The following is a 22,356-nucleotide window of genomic DNA, read 5'->3' as shown; positions in this document are numbered from 1 at the left end:
AAAAATTTCATTAGAAGTCAAATAAGTCCTCCAAAATCAAGCACAGAAGTACAAAGAAATTTAAAAATAGATAGAACAAGCAGATTGAGAGACACTAAGGGTCAATGAAGAAAGTAAAATGTCCTAATAATAAGAAAGCAGAGAAAATGGAGAGGAGAAAGTAGCTGAAAAACAGTACAATGGTGGGACTTCCGGTTCTGATGATCACAGAACTTCCGGTTCTGATCACAGTCAGGACAGCGATCCTTGAGAGAAGAGAAACAACTGAGATAAGCTCTGTGACTGCCCAAGCTGATTTTCCAGAGAGAACTGCCAGGCATCAGCAAAGAGAGGAGGAAGAGGAACCCAAAGCCCCTATGGGTTGAAGAGATGGAACTAGGAGCCCACAAAGACTGAGGCAGCTGGATTTCACAGGGCAGGATAACAGGGAGGAGAATTCTGACAGAGAGAAAGCTCTAGATATCTGCAAAGGGGCTCCCTCAGATGTTTCCTTAAGTATTGATCAGAGCATGTGTTATGAGAAAACTTGAGGCTATGGGAAGACCCACCCAAAGAAACAGTGAGGTCAATACCTCGGACTCGTACAGAGTAGGGATAGTTCTCCCACCAGAGCGGAAAACCTCATGACTCATGGGACATCAGGCAGTCGGGCAAATTTAGGACATACTGAATACTTCTCCACTCCCACCTAACAAAACCAAGCCTCAGAACAACCAAGCTCTTTCAAAATGCCTCAACTGCATCTCAGAAGAAAACTCAAGCATACTTACAGGAACACAGAAATTTCAAGCACCAAACAATATAAAATTTACAATCTATGTCATCTGATCAAAAATTACCAGGCATGCAAAGAAGCAGGAAAATATAACCCATAATGAGGAAGGAAATCAATTTTTTAAAAAGCATGAATAGAATTCATAGGTTGCAACATTAAAACCATTCAAGAAAGTAGAAGGAAGCATTCTTATGTTAAAAAAAAAAAGAGATATGAAAGCTATAAAAATTCAGACTCATGATGATGAAAAATACAATGTCTGAGATGAAAAATATACTAAATTAATATTAACAGCATATTAGACTCTGCAGAAAAAAAAAAAGATCTGTGAACTTGATGACATAGCAACAGAAACTATCTAAAATGAGAGAGAGAGAGAGAGAGAGAGAGAGAGAAAAGATTGGAAGAAAAGTGAAAAGAATATCAGTATACTGTGGCACAACTTCAAGCAACCTAATATATGTGTGTTTAGAAAGAGGGAGCAGTAAAGAAAAAAAATCTTTGAAAAAAATCATGCCAAATAATTTCCCAGGCTTGACGAAAATTATAAATACACAAAGACCTAGAAACTCAACAACTCTATTTCCTTAAGCCAAAGAGAGATACAGTTTTCAAATCGAAAGGGCCCAGTGAATGATGTCAAGCAATCAAAGTGTCCAGGTAGTCCATTAGGGCAAGAGCCAAACTGAAAGTAACAAGCAAGCCTTTAATCATTTAATTCTATGAGCCTGCCAGAGAGGCACCATGGAGGCTCTCCTGTGTTCCCTTTCCCCACAGCACTGCTCAGGCCAGTCAGTTTCCTGACCCAGGGATCGAACCCAGGTCTCCTGCATGGCAGGTGGATTCTCTACCATCTAAGCCACCAGGGAAGTCCCAGATACAGCGCAGACAGGAGAAATGTCTCACTGCCAAGGACCCCTGAACAAAGGAGGTCAGGGAGGGAGAGAAGGTCTGGGAGAGAAAAGGTACTAAATCAAAGCAGAGAAAAGCTGACTTCCCAGGTGGTCCAGGGGCTAAGACTCCACACTCCCATGGGGGCCCAGGTTCAATGCCTGGTCAGGGAACTAGATCCCACATGTTGCTACTCAGAGTTCCAGTGCTGCAACTAAAGATCGCGCGTGTCACAACTAAAAAGACCCACGTGCCGTAACTAAAGAACCTGCATACTGACACAAAGGTCAAAGATCCATGTGCCAAAACTAAGACCCAGCACAGCCAAATCAATCAAACAAACAAAGTAGACAGAAGTACCTCAGCTGAGACCTCTGAACAGACATCCCTAGAATGTAGATATGCCTTTGAACTCAGCTAGCCTTGCTGGAGGTGGGGGGCTGGTATATGGGACTTAGCTTCCCTTTACTGAGGGCCCCTGCCAGGCAAAGCTTTATTCTTGCCTGTGGTCTGGACTGAAAAGTCACACAAGGATTTTGGCCTGGAAGCAGAATCCTCAAATGGGACGCAGAATGACTGAGAAATATTTCTGATATGCTGCTGGGTATCAAATCTGGAAATCAGGAGAGAGATCTAAGCTAATGACAATTTGGGGAGCTATAAGTGTATATGACAGTCAATAAACTCATGGAGGGGAAGAGATCATGAGGGGAGATCGTTTAAAATGAGTAAAAGAAGGCCCAGGACAAAGCAGTTGAGGACATTTATATTAAGTAAAAAGCAGTGGTGTGAGTTTGCAATGGAGATTGAGAGTGGCCAGAGGGATGGAAGAAACAGCAAAAGCAAAAGAGTGTGAAAAAAAATGAGGCCTGAGAAGAAGGGAACAGGGAAAGATAGACAATGCTATTGAGAAGTCAGATAAGATAAAGCCTGGAAAGAGTCTTAATAGGTTTGAAGAAACTAGCTGGGTGATCTTGCTGAGAACAAGGTAAGCACAATGGTAGGAAGGGAAAGCCAGACTTAGCACGTGGAGGAATACATGGGAAGTAAGGAAACAAAGAGAGTGTGGATAAACGTATCTAAGTTCAGTTCAGCCACTCAGTCCAGTCTGACTCTTTGCGACCATGGATTGCAGCACACCAGGCATTCCCTGTCTATCACCAACTTCCAGAGCCTGCTCAAACTCATGTCCATCCAGTCGGTGATGCCATCCAACCATCTCATCCTCTGTTGTCCCCTTCTCCTCTCACCTTCAATCTTTCCCAGCATCAGGGTCTTTTCCAATGAGTCAGCCCTTCACATCAGGTGGCCAAAGTATTGGAGTTTCAGCTTCAGCATCAGTCCTTCCAATGAACACTCAGGACTGATTTCCTTTAGGATGGACTGATTGGATCTCCTTGCAGTCCAAGGGACCCTCAAGAGTCTTCTCCAACACCACGGTTCAAAAGCATCAATTCTTCAGTGCTCAGCTTTCTTCATGGTCCAACTCTCACATCCATACATGACTACTAGAAAAACCATAGTCTTGACTAGATGGACCTTTGTTGGTAAAGTAATGTCTCTGCTTTTTAATATGCTGTCTGGTTGGTCATAAGTTTTCTTCCAAGGAGCAAGTGTCTTAATTTTATGGCTGCAGTCACCATCTGCAGTGATTTTGGAGTCCAAGAAAATAAAGTCTGTCACTGTTTCCATCATTTCCCCATCTGTTTGCCATGAAGTGATGGGATCGGATACCATGATCTTGGGTTTTTGAACGCTGAGTTTTAAGCCAGCTTTTTTACTCTCCTCTTTCACTTTCATCAAGAGGCTATTCAATTACTCTTCATTTTCTTCCATAAGGGTTGTGTCATCTGCATATCTGAGGTTATTGATATTTCTCCTAGAAATCTTGATTCTAGCTTGTGCTTCATCCAGCCCAGTGTTTCTCATGATGCACTCTGCATATAAGTTAAACAAGCAGGGTGAAAATATACAGCTTTGCCCTACTCCTTTCCCAATTTGGAACCAGTCCATGATACCATGTCTGGTTCTAACTGCTGCTTCCTGACCTGCATACAGATTTCTCAAGAGGCAGGTAAGGTAGTCCGGTATTGCCATCTCTTGAAGAATTTCCCACAGTTTTTTGTGATCCACACAGTCACAGGCTTTGGCATAGTCAATAAGGCAGAAGTAGATGTTTTTCTGGAAATCTCTTGCTTTTTTGATGATCCAACGGATGCTGGCAATTTGATCTCTGGTTCCTCTGCCTTTCCTAAATCCAGCTTGCACATCTGGAAGTTCTTGGTTCCCGTACTGTTGAAGTCTAGCTTGGAGAATTTTGAACATCACTTAGCTTGCATGTGAGATGAGTGCAATTGTGCAGTAGTCTGAACATTCTTTGGCATTGACTTTCTTTGGGATTGGAATGAAAACTGACCTTTTCCAGTCCTGTGGCCACTGCTGACTTTCCCAAATTTGCTGGCATATTGAGTGCAACACTTTCACAGCATCATCTTTCAGGATTTCAAACAGCTCAACTGGAATTCCATCACCTCCACTAGCTTTGTTCATAATGGTACTTCCTAAGGCCCACTTGACTTTGCATTCCAGGATGTCTGGCTCTGACTGAGTGATCACACCGTTGTGGTCATGAAGATATTTTTTTGTATAGTTCTTCTGTATATTCTTGCCATCCCTTCTTAATATCTTCTGCTTCTGTTAGGTCCATTCCATTTCTGTCCTTTATTGTGCCCATCTTTGCATGAAATATTCCCTTGGTATCTCTAATTTTCTTGAAGAGATCTCTAGTCTTTCCCATTCTATTGTTTTCCTCTTTGCATTGATCACTGAGGAAGGCTTTCTTATCTCTCCTTGCTATTCTTTGGAACTCTGCATTCCAATTGGTATAGCTTTCCTTTTCTCCTTTGCCTTTAGCTTCTCTTCTTTTCTCAGCTATTTGTAAGGCCTCCTTGGACAACTATTTTGCCTTTTTGCGTTTCTTTTTTTTGGGGATGCTCTTGACCCCTGCCTCCGGTACAATGTCACGAACCTCTGTCCATAGTTTTTCAGGCACTCTGTCTATCAAATCTAATCCTTTATATCTATTTGTCACTTCTACTGTATAATCTTAAGGGATTTGATTTAGGTTATACCTGAATGAAAACCCCGTAGTTTTCCCTACTTTCTTCAATGTAAGTCTGAATTTGGCAATAAGGAGTTCATGATCTGAGCTACAGTCAGCTCGCGGTCTTGTTTTTGCTTTATAGAGCTTCTCCATCTTCAGCTGCAAATAATGTAATCAGTCTGATTTTAGTGTTAACCATCTGGTGATGTGCATGTGTAGAGTCTTCTCTTGTGTTGTTGGAAGAGGGCATTTGCTATGACCAGTGTGTTCTCTTGGCAAAACTCTGTTAGCCTTTGCCCTGCTTCATTTTGTACTCCAAGGCCAAATTTGCCTGTTACTCCAAGTGTCTCTTGACTTCCTACTTTTGCATTCCAGTCCCCTATGATGAAAATGACATCTTTTGGGGGTGTTAGTTCTAGAAGGTCTTGTAGATCATCATAGAACCATTCAACTTCAGCTTCTTCAGCATTAGTGGTTGGGGCATAGACTTGGATTACTGTGATATTGAATGGTTTGCCTTGAAAACAGAGATCATTCTGTCATTTTTGAGATTGCATCCAAGCACTGTATTTCTGACTTTTTTGTTGACTATGAGGGCTACTCCATTTCTTTTAAGTGATTCTTGCCCACAATAGTAGATATAATGGTAATCTGAATTAAATTTACCCATTCCATTCCATTTTAGTTCACTGATTCCTAAAATATTGATATTCACTCTTGCCATCTCCTGTTTGACCACTTCCAATTTACGCTGATTCATGGACCTAACATTCCAGGTTTCTATGCAGTATTGTTTTTTACAGCATAAGACTTTACTTCTATCACCAGTCACATCCACAGCTGGGCATTGTTTTCACTTTGGCTCAGCCTCTTCATTCTTCTCTGAGCTACTTCTCCAGTCTTCTCCAGTAGCATATTGGGCACCTACCCATCTGGGGAATTCATCTTTCAGTGTCACATCTTTTTGCCTTTTCATACTGTTCATAGGTAGCTAAACTTGGCTGTAAATGACAGGAAAGAAAAACAACTTCTGGGGAAGTAAAGGATACATACTTTTTGAAGATGAGAGAGACTTGGGAACAGTTTTACTGTTGATGAGAAGGAGTCAAGGAGAGAAAATGGAAGTCATGGAACTGCTGTTGTTCAGTTGTTATGTTGTGTCTGACTCTTTGTGACCTCATGGATGGTAGCATATTGGGCTCCTCTGTCCACCTGTCTCCTGGAGTTTGCTCAAATTCATGTCCACTGAGCCAGTGATGCTATCTAACCATCTCATCCTCTCAGATAAGCCCCAAATTTCTTACTTTTCTTACTAGAAACTCAGCCTGATTTAAATTTATTTGAGGAAGATAAATCTTGAAAATATATCCAAGTTATTCTCTGGGCCATACATGCAAATAAAGTTGGATTAATACTCAGTGCAGACATGAAAATATGCTCAACATTGCTAAATATTAGGGAAAATGCAAATTAAAATTATAATGAGGTTTTTCCCCTCACACCAGTCAGAATGGCCATGATTTAAAGCTCTTCAAATAACAAGTACTAGAGCTTATGTGGAGAAAAGAGAACTCTCCTACAGTATTGGTGGAGATTAATTTGGTACAGCCAGCATGGAAAACAGTATGGGGTTTCCTCAGAAAACTAAAAATGCCAATCCCACTTCTGGGCATATCCAGACAAAACTATTGGGCTGGTCACAACGTTCATTTTTCACTAAGACTAATCTTATGGAAAAACCTGAACAAACTTTTTGGCTGATGTTGGGAAATATTGAAGGCAGGAGGAGGAGGGGACAACTGAGGATGAGATGGCTGGGTGGCATCACCAACTCAATGGACATGAGTTTGAGCAAGCTCAGGAGTTGGTGATGGACAGGGAAACCTGGTATGCTGCAGTCCATGGGGTCTCAAAGAGTGGGACATGACTGAGTGAGTGAACTGAACTGAATATAATCCCAAAAGATTCCTGCACCCCTATGTTTATAAATGTGAGGTAGAAATTACTAGGCAGTTAGTGTAGAACTCTGAGTCTTTTCAGTAAGCATCCTGCTCCATTGTCCTGAATTCCTGGAAAGTGTCTTTCAGTTCATTTCAGTTCAGTTCAGTCGCTCAGTCATGTCCGACTCTCTGTGACCCCATGAATTGCAGCACGCCAGGCCTCCCTGTCCATCACCAACTCCCGGAGTTCACTCAGACTCACGTCCATCGAGTCAGTGATGCCATCTAACCATCTCATCCTCTGTCGTCGCCTTCTCCTCCTGCCCCCAATCCTGACAGCATCAGAATCTTTTCCAATGAGTCAACTCTTCTCATGAGGTGGCCAAAGTACTGGAGTTTCAGCTTTAGCATCATTCCTTCCAAAGAAATCCCAGGGCTGATCTCCTTCAGAATGGACTGGTTTGATCTCCTTGCAGTCCAAGGGACTCTCAAGAGTCTTCTCCAACACCACAGTTCAAAAGCATCAATTCTTCAGTGCTCAGCTTTCTTCACAGTCCAACTCTCACATCCATACATGACCACTGGAAAAACCATAGCCTTGACTAGACGGACCTTTGTTCGCAAAGTAATGTCTCTGCTTTTCAATATGCTATCTGGGAAAGTGTCTTTAGTCTGATAAATTATCAGCACTCAGATCCAGGGAAGGGCAGTAATTAAATTCTGTCCCACATGCTTAAGGGAAAAACAACTGATGATCATTAACCTTAAACCCATACATGGGTTCATGGCAAAATGGCCAGAGATCATGAAAAAAGGTGGTGACTTAATCCAAGGATCAAGATAAAATGTTAAGTATCTTGACCTTTAAAAAATTGATTGGTTAGGAATAATGTGATTTAAGGAAGGATATAAAAACTGCTGTAAGTCCCACCATGGGGGGACCCTTTACCCCCTCTCAGCGTCTATGCTGAGAGTTTTGTACTTTCCTCCCCTTTAATAAATCCTATTCACTTGCTACTGTGAGTGTTTGCATGTTCATGGATTCCATTCTTCAGCTCCTCAGACAAGATCTCGGATTCCCGTCTCAACAGCATTATTCACAATAGCTAAGACAGCCTAAATGTCCATCAACAGAGGAATGGGTAAAGAAGATGTGGCATGTACATACAATGGAATGTTACTCAGCCATAAAAAATAAATAAATAATGCCATTTGCAGCAATGCGGATGGACCTAAAGATTATCGCACTAAGTGAACCAAGTCAGAGGAAGACAAATATTGTATATCACTCATATGTGGAATAAAATTTTTTTAATTATGCAAATGAACTTATTTACAAAAATAGAAACAGACTTACACATGCAGAAAACAAACTTATGGAGACATGGTGGGAAGGGATGAATCAGGAGCTTGGGATAAATGTGCACACACTGCTGTACAGAAGATAGAAAACTAACGAGGACCTACAGTATAGCAGGGAATCCTACTCAGGATTCTGTGGTAGCCTATATGGGGAAAGAATATGAAAAAGAATGAATGTATGTTTATGTATAACTGAATCACTTTGCCATACACCTGAAACTAACATATTGTTAAAAATTGTTCATCTGAAGCATATAACATTCTACATCAACTATACCTCAATTTTTTAAAAAATTTAACAAATAAGTAAAAAGAAAGAAAGACTATGCCACTCCCTTGGTTTCTCTTTTTTCTCTGGATGGCCCTTCGGGGACACATTTGCAGATTTTCTTTTCCTTTCTGATTTTACATGCCTGTTCCTCAGTTTTCTGTCATTCTCATTCTATGAGCCTTCCCTCTTAGGGACCTCATACACATGCATGGATTCATTTAATAAAATATAAGGCGGATGACTATGAAATCTATTTTTCCAACTCAGACTTCTATATACAGCCGTTACCTGCTCTAACAGGTCTCAACATAAACTCATGCTTTCCACCTTTTTCTTTATTCCTTTTCTATTTTATGTCTTGGTTATGGGCTCACCATCAAGTCATTCCTCAAGGTGGAAACTTAGGAGTCATCCTTATTGACAGAAATAAACAGTCTATAATTGGAATAGAAAATAGTTTTATTTGAGCCAAACTGAGAACTGGACATGGAACAACAGACTGGTTCCAAATAGAAAAATGAGTACATCAAGGCTGTATATGGTCACCCTGCTTATTTAACTTATATGCAAAGTACATAGTGAGAAACACTGGGCTGGAGGAAGCACAAGCTGGAATCAAGATTTCCAGGAGAAATATCAATAACCTCAGATATGCAGATGACACCACCCTTATGGCAGAAAGTGAAGAAGAACTAAAGAGCCTCTTGATGAAAGTGAAAGAGCAGAGTGAAAAAGTTGGCTTAAAGCTCAACATTCAGAAAACTAAGATTATGGCATCTGGTCCCATCACTTTATGGCAAATAGATGGGGAAACAGTGGAAACAGTGGCTGACTTTATTTTGGGAGGCTCCAAAATCACTGCAGATGGTGATTGCAGCCATGAAATTAAAAGATGCTTACTCCTTGGAAAGAAAGTTATGACCAACCTAGATGGCATATTCAAAAGCAGAGACATTACTTTGCCAACAAAGGTCCGTCTAGTCAAGGCTATGGTTTTTCCAGTGGTCATGTATGGAAGTGAGAGTTGGACTGTGAAGAAAGCTGAGCGCCAAAGAATTGATGCTTTTGAACTGTGGTGTTGGAGAAGACTCTTGAGAGTCCCTTGGACTGCAAGGAGATCAAACCAGTCCATCCTAAAGGAAATCAGTCCTGGGTGTTCATTGGAAAGACTGATGTTGAAGCTGAAACTCCAATACCTTGGCCACCTGATGTGAAGAGCTGACTCATTTGAAGAGACTCTGATGCTATGAAAGATTGCGGGCAGGAGGAGAAGGGGAAGACAGAGGATGAGATGGTTGGATGGCATCACCGACTCAATGGACATGGGTTTGGGTAGACTCCGGGAGTTGGTGATGGACAGGGAGACTTGGTGTGCTGTGGTTCATGGGATCACAAAGAGTCGGACACGACTGAGCGAGTGAACTGAACTGACTGAGGACTATAGCCTGGAAGATGCAGATTCAAGAAGCACTTGAACTGTGCTCTGCTGGATGACAAGATAGGGGAGGCTTACAGAGGCAAAACCCACAAAATTATATAAGTTTGTCAAGAATTATAATTGGAACTGACAAGAAATATGGGTGCTTGTCAAGCAAGGATTGGTTGGGTCTGAAACGGTTGCCTGGTTACAGGAGAAGAAGTTGAGACCAGAAGGCTCCAGCTGGCAGCTGCTGGCAGATAATTGTTTTGAGAATGGTCTGATGGTGTCTTCAAGTTAAGAAAATTCAAGTTCCCAGTAATGCTGGAACATGTCTGAAACCACATCCACAGGGACTAACCAGTTCCATTTTCAATGCTTGAAGTACAGCTACTCCATATTGAGTTTTAAATGCATTCTTTTCTTTAATGGTTAAAGCAGATGTACAATGCATGTTTAATAGGCCACAAAACAAGCTGTTCTGGTTAGCATAAAGTTAAATCATGTGTAAGCTAGAATGACTTCTGCATTCCTCAATATGTGAACATTTCTTCCATCATCCTCAACTACAACCTCTTCTACAACTAATTAGCAAAAGATAGATGCTACTCCATGATATTCACTAGCTCCTTCCCTTATCCATGACTCCAGTTCTGCCTTTAAAGGCCAACCCTTTCATCCAAGCCTTATTGTAACTGTATTTTTTTGAACTCTTTATTTTATATTGGAACAAAGCTCACTCACAATGTTGTGATAGTTACAGGCTCTGGTTTCTCTTCAGATCCTCTAAATCTTTCAGCTTTTTAACAATGTTGTGATAGTTTCAGGTGTACAGCAAAGTGATTCAGTTATACATATACACATATCCATTCTTTTTCAAATTGTATTCCCGTTTAGGTTGTTACATATGGAGAGCAGTATGGAGGTCCCCTAAGAACCTACAAATAGAGCTACCATATGATCCTGAAATCCCACTCCTGGGCATATATATGAAGAAGAACATGGTCCAAAAGGATGCATGCAATCATACTTTAAGAAACCTTTCCTTCTCCCACTGTTCTCTCTAACTCACTCTCCACCCTGCTGCCAGAATGTTTCTACGTGGAAAGTTGGAGCAAGTTATTTCTCTTTTTGAAGAATGCCTTTCAGATAATTTCCATAGCCTTCAGTCTAAAAATTAAACCTCTCAACTTAATAAAGGGCTAAAAAGAGAGAGAGAGAGAGAGAGAGAAGGGCTGCAGTTTCAGGTGTGTGTGAGATTTTGGTGGTGAGAAACTGCAGTCTGATCTGTTGGCTGCTTGAATTTTCGAAGAAGGTAGGAGTTGGGTGGGACATCTGTTGGAAATGGGAAGCAGTGGGGCAGAGATGTGCAGTGAGGGCAGAAGGTTTAAATTTCAGCCCAGCTGAGGTTAGACAAAGAAGTTTCGATCTCTGGGGCTATGTGATCCTTCAGAATAGCAGACTTAGATGCAGCCCCTGAGCCAAAAGAGAGGTAGCCAATGCAAGAAAAAACTGACCCTCCTCTGTCCCCTTGAAAAGCAAGAAATAAGTCTCCCATGTGAAAAGCAGAAGTAGGACACCTTTATCAGGAGAGATGGGGAATTCAGAAGACAGGGAATCCAAGAAGCCTATACAAACCAACCTTGTTATTTCTTTAATTTACTACCCAAGCCCAAATTCTGTTTAGATTTGTCACTAACTAAGCACCTAAAACTAAGTTTCTTTGTCCTGTTATTCCTCAGAGATTTATTATTTCTTTATTATTGAAAAAGTACAGAAGCTGCCTGCTTTGGCCACTTCTTAGAGTACATTTCTATGAGAACTCTGTGTGCATGAATTTATGTTTGTTTCTCTTCTCCTGTTAACCTGTCTGTGTCTATTTCATTAGTAATCCACCTGCGAGAACTCAAGAGGAGGATGTTTCCTCCTCCCTGACAGTTGGTAAGCCAGCCAGGAGACTGGCCAGACTGCCACCCTAAGACTGCTACAGCTGAGAATCCTGGGACACATAACAAAGACCAGCTTGTGGCTCAGAGGGTAAAGAATCTGCCCGAAAGGCAGGAGACCTGGGTTCAATTCCTGGGTTGGGAAGATATCCTGGGGGAGGAAATGGCAACCCTCTCCAGTATTCTTGCCTGGAGAATTCCATGGACAGAGGAGCCTGGCTACAGTCTGTGGGATCACGAAGAGTCAGACGCACTGAGCAACTCACACACACACACCCAGGTCTCTGCCTACAAGGTCTGGTTGAGGGGAAAGTGGTGGGAGTTCCCTTTCTCTCTTCTGTTTAGATTTACAGGAGGTTTTGGAGCCAGTTCCTTATGACATAGAGCCTCCACCATTTGGCAAATGAGTATTCTTGCTTTATATTGATTCCTTCCTCCCAGATGGTCACTGTTTTCCCTTGTCTCCCTCTGGTGTGTCATTTGTCAGAAGGAAGAAGAACTACCGGCCAGAACATATGCATAGGACCCGTAAGTCTGCTGTTCAAGCAATACTAGAGGTCTTTCCCCCAGAATTACTTGGTCTGAGGTGGAATTATACACTCAGAAGAATGGAGAGCATCCAAAGCGTTTGTTAAATGTTTTATACAAACTTTTCAAGGGCACACAGCACTGAAGCTGAAAGCCCTAGGACACAGGGATCTCCTCATGTCTGCTTTAGTGGGAAATGTTTTCCCTATTATTAAAAGCAAATTAAAAATAGTGTGGTCAGGGACTTCCCTGGTGGTCCTTTGGCTAAGACGCCACCTTCTCAATGCAGGGGGCCCAGGTTCCATTCCTGGTCAGGGAATGAGAACTCTGCAACTAAGGGTTCACATGCCACAACTAAAGATCCCGCAAGCCTCCAAGGAAGATAGCAGATCCCACATGCCACAGCCAAACAAATAAATAAATAAAATGTATTTTAAAAAAAAAACACATGGCACTAAAAAAAGATGGTGTGATTGGTTTGTCTGGGCAACCGCTAAGCTAATAATGGAAGCTGCAGCCAATTCTTTGAAAATAGTCTGCAGGAATAAATGCTGCAGGGGGAAAAGAGTTATTAATTAGAAAAAACAGTTCTTGCTTTGCAACTGGAATCTTCAGAAAAACAAAAGCAAGACTCCAAGAGCAACTCCAAGACTACTCAGAGATCTTCCTATTTGCCTCCAGACAATTGCAGATATTGTAAGAAATCCAGACATTGGAAGAGAAATTGTCCTGCACTTAAGAGGAAGGAAGGTTTAAGACCCCTCTAGGCCCCAGTACTCCCACGTTCATTTTTCTCCTCCTGAGGGACAAAAATTCCTTCAAATGACAGTGTCAGCTGATCCTCAATTCAACCCCAAAAGCCTACCATTAAGCTTAGAATAGAGGCTCCTAATTGGATTTCTTAACTGACACTGGTGAGACTTTCTCCCATCCACTCAAAGGCCTTCTCTCTGAACCTGTCACTTCTGAATCTATTCAGCAGCTGGAGTCTGCGAGCATTGTCTCATCGCCCATGTCTCAGCCCACCCTAATATCTTCAGGGCCTCTTAACACCCACCATGCCTTTCCAGTTTCAACCTCCTCACCAGCAAGCCTTTTGCTACTTCTCTGGCAGCCTCCAGATAGACTGTGGCTACACCTCCAGCTATTGGCTTACCTCCTTTTGACAGACCTTTTCATCATGCTGCCATGAAAGCAAGAGTGGCTACAGGCATTACAGGCCAGCCTTTTGCCTCTTGGATGAGTCTGTAGCTTATCTCTCATGCCAAATAGACCCTGTAGCATTAGGTAAGGCCCCACGCTGACCTGCGTGGGCACAGCTGCCACCTGGATTGCCAAAGCTAGTACTCTAACCCTGCCAGGCTCCTCTGTCCATGGGATTCTCCAGGCAAGAACAGTGGAGTGGCTTGCCATGCCCTCCTCCAGGGGATCTTCCCAACCCAGGGAAGATCAGACACAGACACACAGGTTCAATGCGTCTCTTACATCTCTTATGTTGGCAGGCAGGTTCTTACAACTAGCGCCCCCTGGGAAGCCCCAGTACTCTAAGAAGAGGCTCCCAAATGCAGGTTTCTGTTGCCCACTCTGTGTCATCTACCTCACAGTTCATAGTGCGCAGCATCTCCCTACAAAGGGAACAAACCACCCATGAGCAGGCTCTTTTAACTACCCGCTCCTTCATCTTCCATCTTCGTAATACTCTAAATTCAGCTATTTCATGCCCCTCCCTGGTGACGGAGAGCCCAGTTCATTCCACATGATTGCCTTGCAGCCACGAAACAGACTCAAAGCCACAAGACCTCTCAGACATCCCTCCAGACAACCCAGACTTCTCTTTTGTGATGCCTCGTACAAGTGAAATTTTCACAGAAACATAATAGCTAGTTATGCCAGTTTCTCCACAAGAAACACTTGAAGCCACTGTAAAGCCAGTCCAGGCTGCTGAACTCATAGCCTTTACTAGAGTGTGCGCATTAGCAAAAGGGAAAACCGTCACTTTCATCAGAGTCTGCCCTGCTGTTGGCTCAACTTGGAAATCCCCCGGATTCTTAATCTGTGCAGGCACTCCTACTGCTAAAGGGCATGTAATTGCTGCCCTATGACAAACCACCCACTTCCCTTCTAAAACTGCTACCAGTCACTGTTCAGCCCATACTAAGAAAACAGATTCTACATCTTTAGGGAACAGTTGAAGAAGGAAATGACAACCCACTCCAGTGTTCTCGCCTGGAGAATCCCAGGGATGGGGGAGCCTGGTGGGCTGCCGTCTATGGGGTCGCACAGAGTTGGACACAACTGAAGCGACTTAGCAGCAGCAGCAGCAGAGTCCACCTGCAATGCAGGAGACCTGGGTTTGATCCCTGGGTCGGGATGGTCCCCTGGAGAAATATGGCAACCCACTCCAGTATTCTTGCCTGGGAAATTCCATGGACAGAGGAGCCTCATGGGCTACAGTCCACGGGGTCTCAAGACTCAGACATGACTTAGCAACTAAACTAGCACAGAGTTGACAGAGTACAATGGACCTCCTTATCCTTTATCCACCCAATTTTTAAGCCTACCTTTATCCTTGACTGACATTATTATCAGTCAAATGTTCCACAGTCTGGAAAAAAAAAAAAGAAACAAAATGCTGCTAAATGGTTATCTGCTGGATTAGACACTAGGCCAAACAGACTTCCTTAGCTCATTTTCTTTTGACTTTATGATTTGCATTTCTGTAATTAAAACCAAAGTTTCAGTGCCCTGATCTTGGTTTCTAAATACTATAACCCACTAAAAGAAGCCTGGGTCCCTTGGAGAGATGGCTAATTTCAGGGCTGGGGCAGGAAAAGTATAAGATGAGCCTAGAACATCTTATGCCTGAAAGTAATGATTTTTTTAAAAAAAAAGAGGTAGAAAAAAGGTAGGTTGTATCAAAAGGAACAGAAGCCAGCTTGAAATGGCTCCCACTGGTCAAAACTGGGACAATCTGAGCACTAAAAATGAAGAGGGTGAAGGGATTTCCCTGGTGGTCCAGTGGTTAAGCATCTGTCTTCCAATGCAGGGTATGTGGGTTCGATCCCTGGTCAAGGGAAGTAGATCCCACATGCTGCAACAAAAGAGCCCACGTGCCACAACTAAGACCCGATGCAGCCAAAAAAAAGAAAAACAAAAAGCTTTCTTCATGTAAAAAATAAATAAATAAAGAGGGTGAATAGCTGGAGTACAGGGGATTTCTGGAGCAGTAAAACTATTCTGTATATTACTGCAGTAGTGGATAAATGACATTAACCATTTGGCAAAGCCCATAAAACTATACAATACAGAAAGAGAATCCAAATATAAATGATGCACTTTAGTTAATAATAATGTGTCAATGGCTTCCCAGGTGGCTCAGATGGTAAAGAATCTCCCTGCAATGCTGGAGACCTGGGTTTGATCCCTAGGTCAGGAAGATTGACCTGGAGTAGGGAATGGCAACCCACTCCAGTATTCTTGCTTGGAGAATCCCATGGATAGAGAAGCCTGGTGGGCTACAGTCCATGGGGTTGCAAAGAGTCAGACACGACTGAGCAACTAACACTTTACTTTATCTTGTAGAATCATTATTTGTAACAAGTGTACCATACAAGATATTAGCAACAAGGGAAACTGAGGTGGGATGGAAGGGGATGGAAGGGAACTGCCAGTACTTTCTGCTCAATTTTTCCATAAATCTAAAACTGCTCCAAAGAGTGAAGTCTAATCAATTTTTAAAGTTTTTAAATAAATAAGGATAGTAATAAACTATAAACATTAAATAAAATAAGAATCTATAAATCCATGTTGTTGCTGCTGTTGTTGTTCAAGTCATGTCCGACTCTTCACTACCCCATGGATGGCAGCACACCAAGCCTCCCTGTCCACTATCTCCCAGAGTCAGCTCAAGTTCATGTCCATTGAGTCAATGATGCTATCTAACCATATCGTCCTCTGCCACTCTCTTCTTTTGCCTTCAATCTTCCCCAGCATCAGGATCTTTTCCAATAAGTTGGCTCTTTGCACCAGGTGGCCAAATTATTGGAGCTTCAGCATCAGTCCTTCCAATGAATATTCAGGATTGATTTCCTTTAGGGTTGCCTGGTATGATCTTCCTGCAGTCCAAGGGACTCTCAAGAGTATTCTCCAGCACCACAGTTTGAAAGCATCAATTCTTTGGCACTCAGCCTTCTTTAAGGGCCAACTCTCCCATCCATACATGATTACTGGAAAAACCATAGCTTTGACTATCCAGACCTTTGTTGGGAAAGTGATATCTTTGTTTTTTATACACTATCTAGGCTTGTCATAGCTTTCCTTCCAAGAAGCAAGTGTCTTCTAATTTCATGGCTACAGTCACCATCCACAGTGATTTTGGAGCCCAAGAAAAGACAAGCTGTCACTGCTTCTACTTTTCCCCCATCTATTTGCCATGAAGTGATAGGACCAGACACCATGATGTTAGTTTTCTGAATGTTGAGTTTTAACCAGCTTTGCCACTCTACTCTTTCACCTTCATCAAGAGACTCTTTAGTTCCTTTTCACTTTCTACCGTTAGAAAGTGAAGTATCATCTGCTTGAATGAGATGGTTGGATGGCATCACCAACTCAATGGACATGAGTTTGAGCAAACTCTGGGAGATGGTTAAGGACAAGGAAGCCTGGCGTGCTGTAGTCCATGGGGTCGAAAAGAGTCAGACATGACTTAGCAACTGAACAACAACAATCGGCATATCTGAGGTTGTTGATATTTCTCCAGGCAATCTTGATTCCAGCTTGTGAGTCATCCAGCCTGGCATTTCTCATGATATACTCTGCATATAAGTTAAATAGGGTGACAATGTACAACCTTGCTGTACTCTTTTCCCAGTGAATCCATACTGATAATAAATGGAAAGAAGAGAAATCTCTCTCTGACAATGTGTCAACCAGTACTTGCATTTGGAGAGACAGTTGAAAACGACCATTTCCCAGCCATCAGAGTAGACTGGTTCAGGCAGAGATCATCAAAGGATATTCTTTCTAGATGTAAAAATTTGCTAAGAGCTGAGTATTTGCAGGCTCTCAGGGCATCTCTCCACAGATTATTGTGAGGAGGCAATAGGACATCGGATAGCACCTTGACCATCTGCTCAAAATTAGCATCACCAAATAGGCACTAAGGAACACAGTGTGGCTTCAGGTGGAATATCAGAGGACACAACACAATTTATGCAGTATTCCATTCAGGAATGCGTTGTTATTACCGTTTAGTTGCTAAGTCATATCCGACTCATAACCCACCAGGCTCCTCTGGAGTGAGTTGCCATATACTTCTCCAGGAGACCTTCCCAACCTAGTGACTAAGCAACAGATAAAATAATTAGTTGTATTTAAAAAAGTAAAGTAGGCATTGTGAAAGACCAAGACCAGGTAACTGGTCCAGATTAAAGAAAGCTAAAGAAGTTCAAGGAAAAAGAAGTTTGTATGTGTACTTGTGTGTGGCCAGAGATAACAAATACGGCAAAATATCAATTTGGTGAATCTGAGTAAAGGGTGTACAGGAGTTCTTTTATTATTTTTGCAACTTTTCTCCAAGCTTGAAATTATTTCAAAAGTTAAAAAGACCATGCATGCATGCTAAGTCACTTCAATTGTGTCCAACTCTTTGCAACTCTATGGACTGTAACCCACCAGGCTCCTCTGTCCATGGGATTCTCCAGCCAAGAATACTCAAGTGGGTTGCCATGCCCTTCTCCAGAGGATCTTCCCAACTTAGGGATTGAACTGGAGTCTCTTAAGTCTCCTGCATTGGCAGACACATTCTTTACCATTAGAGCCACCTGGGAAGCTCCAAAATACCATGCTTTATAGAAAAACTGCAAGTTTCACTGATGCCAAATCTCAGCCTCTGTATACACTGGCACTGGATTACATTCTGGAGACAGAGTTTGCAATGAAATAGAAAGAAAGGGCTTTATTGCTTTGCAGGGCAAAGGGGGCCACAAAGACCTAAAGCCCTCAAGACTCTGTGCCCTCCCTGGTGGAGGGAGATGGTGAGGAGTCTTATGGTGTTCTAGGAGCGGGGTGTGATTGTGGACATTCTTCTGACTGGTTTGTGGTGAGGAAATGGGGGGTCAGCATCATCAACATTCAGTTCCAAAAGGTCTATAGTCTGTGTGCTTGTGGGCAGCTTACGGTTAACTTCTTCCACCCAGTGGGGCTTTCAGTATCTGCAAAACAGCTCCAAGGACATGGCTCAGAATATTGTCTATAGTCTCTGAGGAAGAACTAAAGGTCTTTGACTTTAATGGCTAAAGTATTAATACTACTATTTTGTCTTGCTTGACTGTTTTCCTTTCTTTCTGCATTTTCTCACTTCTCTGGCCAATTTTATTCTTTGATCTAAGTTTTTCTACAGACAAAGGGCAGGTGGAGAACACAGATGTGGGGGCTCTATTCTGGGAAGGCCTCACAGGGTCCTGCTCAGTTATCTAACCTCAGATGGATTGTTTTGACTTGAATAAAAGGGGTAAGAGAGGTTCTGGGCTAAGGTTACAGAGCTGGCACCACACAGGAAATTAGTTCATGCTTCACCCAGAGACAAACTTTTACAGCAAGTGAGGAGAAAATGAAGTGCACAAAGTAATACAGGGTGTCATGCCTGTGGTCATGTTTTTTAATTCAATTTTATTAAAATACAATTCAAACTTTACAGTTATTGTATTAAGATGGGAAAGACCATGAAAGTCTTCTGTGCCATGCAAATACTGTCAACTTAAAGGTGAATTGTGGTTTTATAAAATATGATTGACCTTTCTTTAACAAGTGGAAAACATTAGCATGTCATGTGGCAATACTGAAAAACAAAGCATTAAATCCCCTAAAATTGTTTTTATTGTATAAAAATGAAAATCAAAAGAAACTCTATAGGTATTCACTAAATATAATTCTTGCATTTAAAAATGTATCTGGAAATATTTCCATTTGAATGTGATTCTCATTGCCAAATGTTATGTGCATCTAAAAAACCTCTATCAGTTCAGTCACTCAGTTTTGTCCAACTTTGCGACCCCATGGATTGCAGCACACCAGCCTTCCCTGTCCATCACCAACTCCCGAAGCTCGCTCAAACTCATGTCCATAGAGTCGGTGATGCCACCCAACCATCTCATCCTCTGTGGTCCCCTTCTCCTCCCACCTTCAGTCTTTCCCAGCAACAGGCTCTCTTCCAAGGAGTCAGTTCTTCACATCAGGTGGCCAAAGTATTGGAGTTTCAGCTTCAGCATCAGTCCTTCCAATGAATATTCAGGACTGATCTCCTTGCAGTCCAAGGGACTCTCAAGAGTCTTCCCCAACATCACAGTTCAAAAGCATCAATTCTTCAGCACTTAGCTTTCTTTATAGCTTTATAAAAACCTCTAGCTGCCCACAAAAGTGGAGGGAAATTTTTCAACATATTTTAAAAGACTTCAAATGAAATATTTCCGTTCATGAGATATTTTGGGCCCACTGTTCTATTCCAACTAGTTTGTAAAAACAACTTTTGAACAGCAGGAAATAAAAATTTTAACGTAAACTGTAAGTCAAAAAGTCATTGTCATAGATTTTAATGAGAGTATGATTAATAAATGCAACCAAGAACTTCCTTCTTCCATTTAGATCCACATGTTCTCACCGGGTATTTTTCCATCTACGACCTCACTGAAGCAACACTGACATACTTGGAATCAAACCTAAAAATTTATGAATCACAAAGTACTAATACGAAGTTTTTAAAAAATAGGGCTAACAAGCAGACAGATTTACTAAAAATCACTGTGCACTTGGAATGAGTGAATTTCATGGTATTTAAATTCTGTGTTAGGACTTCCCAGGCAAGCATACTGGAGTAGCAGCCATTCCCTTCTCCTGGGTATCCTCTCAACCCACGGCTTGAACCCAGGTCTCCTGCATTGCTGGTGGTCTCCTAACTCTGAGTCACTAGGGAAGCCCCTCTAAATTATACCTGTTGTTTACAAAGCCACACTCAAGAGCAATGTTCTTTACAAAAACTCATTTTACCTTACAGTTGATGATTAAATGGATTGTTATAATTAACAGTTACATCTTTGACTGCTTATTTCATCACTCATCCTTTATATTTTCCCTTTTATTTTTATAATGTGCATAATCTATTATTAAGGTACTTAATCTTGGATTAAAAGTTTGGTGCTGCAGTCCATGGGATCGCAACAAGCGGGACACGACTTATGGACTGAACTACGAGGGCAGACGACCAAAAGAGCTTACAGACCTCTGTTCCAGACAGCATCCCAAGGCCATCCTCTGGATCCTCGCCAGCAGGTGACCACATTCGCACCCAGGTCGCCCCCCCAAAAATGAGCTCTTTACATCAGTTCAGTCGCTCAGTCGTGTCCGACTCTGTGACCCCATGGACTGCAGCACGCCAGGCCTCCCTGTCCATCACCAAATCCCAGAGTTTACTCAAACTCATGTCCATCCAGTAGGTGATGCCATCCAACCATCTCATCCTCTGTCATCCCCTTCTCCTCCCGCCTTCAATCTTTCCTAGCATCAGGGTCTTTGCAAATGAGTCAGCTCTCTACGTGCCTAGGCTTAATTCTGGACACACCTACCCAGATGGCAAACGACTCCAGTAATTCTTGCTTGGGAAATCCCATGGACAGAGGAAGGAGCCTGGTGGGCTACAGACCATGGGATCGCTGAAGAGCTGGACACGACTTAGCAACTAAATATCAACAAGCCTTGGCTCACAGAAAGAGAAAGTGAAGTCGCTCAGTCGTGTCCGACTCTTTGCGGCCCCATGGACTGTACCATCCTACCAGGCTCCTCCATCCACGGAATTTTCCAAAGCAAGAGCACGGGAGTGGGTAGCCGTTCCCTTCTCCAGAGGATTTTCCCGACGTGGAGATCGAACCCCGGTCTCCCGCATTGGAGGCAGACGCTTTCCCGTCTGCGCCACCAGGGAAGCTCTGCACAAAGGAAATGGCTTGACCCGCTCGGAGCGTCTTCATTCCTTCCCCACTTAGCCTCCCAGACACCGTTACCCCAGGATCCCCATTCCGCGACGTGGCCTCCCAGCCCCCCGCCCCGCCCCCAGGGCCAAGAGCGCCCGGTGTGCCCTCCCACCGCCACTAACCGGAAGGGCGGACAGCGGGCCTCGAGGTTTGCGCAGGCGCACTGGCGACCTCCGCGGTCCCGCCCGGGGTCAAGGCCTCCAGTGAGGCGCGGTCTTCCCGGAACCCGATGTTGCACGGCTTAGTAAGCAGTCTCTGCCGAGAACTAGGGGGCGGGCGGCGGAGGCGGGGCCGCCCCTCCCTCCCGACACCCCACCCGACACCACCCGCCTCCGACACCACCCCGTCCCACCCCGCTGTCCCGCGCGCGTGCGCTGACAGGGTGAAGGCACGGCGCGTGCGCAGGTCGGAGGGCTGAGGGAAGGGCCGACGCGGAGTGGGCGGGGCCGGAGCGGCTGGAGGGGACGCGGCGAACGTGGGGCGCTGGCCTTCGCGGGGCGGCCTGGGTGCCTCAATCTCCGCAGCGCCGCCGCGCGGTGCCTGCCGCAGTAGTGGGTGGCCGAAGGATGTGACTGGAGGGCTGCCGGCGGCCGCGGACGATGCTCGCTCTCCTGGGCGCGACGACCCTGATGCTGGTCGCTGGGAGATGGGTGCTGCCCGCTGCCTCAGGTGAGAGAGAGAGGGATCCCGGCGCTGCCTCGTCAGCTGGACTGAGGTGGCGGCGCGGGAAACGTCGGCCCCGGGGACGGGGGTGGAGGGACAGACGCCCTCGTTGGGAGACCTCTGGTTGTCCGCGGTCGCAGCGCCTCATTAAAACGGACTCAAATCAAACTTCAGTTTCAGTCGCTCATTCGTGTCCGACTCTCTACGACCCCATGGACCGCCGCACACCAGGCCTCCCTGTCCATCACCAACTCCCGGAGCTTACTCAAACTCTTGTCCATTGAGTCGGTGATGCCATCCAACCATCTCATCCTCTGTCGTCCCCTTCTCCTCCAGCCCTCAATCTTTCCCAGCATCAGGGTCTTTTCCAAGGTGTCAGGTGGCCAAAGGATTGGAGTTTCAGCGTCGGTCCTTCCAAAGATGAAACAACAGAAAGTGAT

General features: G+C 43.7%; 1 protein-coding gene and 1 long non-coding RNA gene across 2 annotated transcripts in view; one reads left to right on the top strand and one right to left on the bottom strand.

Annotated features, from left to right (window-relative positions):
- The window catches only part of LOC112583888, a 37,947-nt gene extending 16,444 nt beyond the window's left edge, over window positions 1-21,503 (bottom strand). The window contains exon 1 of the long non-coding RNA XR_003108151.3: window positions 21,376-21,503. This is a non-coding gene — a long non-coding RNA (uncharacterized LOC112583888). The remainder of the gene's footprint in view (window positions 1-21,375) is intronic.
- A 194-nt stretch (window positions 21,504-21,697) lies between these two features.
- The window catches only part of IFNAR1 (interferon alpha and beta receptor subunit 1), a 29,396-nt gene continuing 28,737 nt past the window's right edge, over window positions 21,698-22,356 (top strand). The window contains exon 1 of the mRNA XM_006048243.4: window positions 21,698-21,922. Within this exon, the coding sequence (XP_006048305.1) occupies window positions 21,853-21,922 (70 nt within the window). The 5' untranslated portion in view covers window positions 21,698-21,852. The remainder of the gene's footprint in view (window positions 21,923-22,356) is intronic.

The sequence above is a fragment of the Bubalus bubalis genome, chromosome 1 (genome assembly GCF_019923935.1).
Source record: "Bubalus bubalis isolate 160015118507 breed Murrah chromosome 1, NDDB_SH_1, whole genome shotgun sequence".
Lineage (NCBI taxonomy): Eukaryota > Metazoa > Chordata > Mammalia > Artiodactyla > Bovidae > Bubalus > Bubalus bubalis.
The sequence above is the reverse complement of the archived record's forward strand: the minus strand, read 5'-3'. Positions and strand labels throughout refer to the sequence as shown.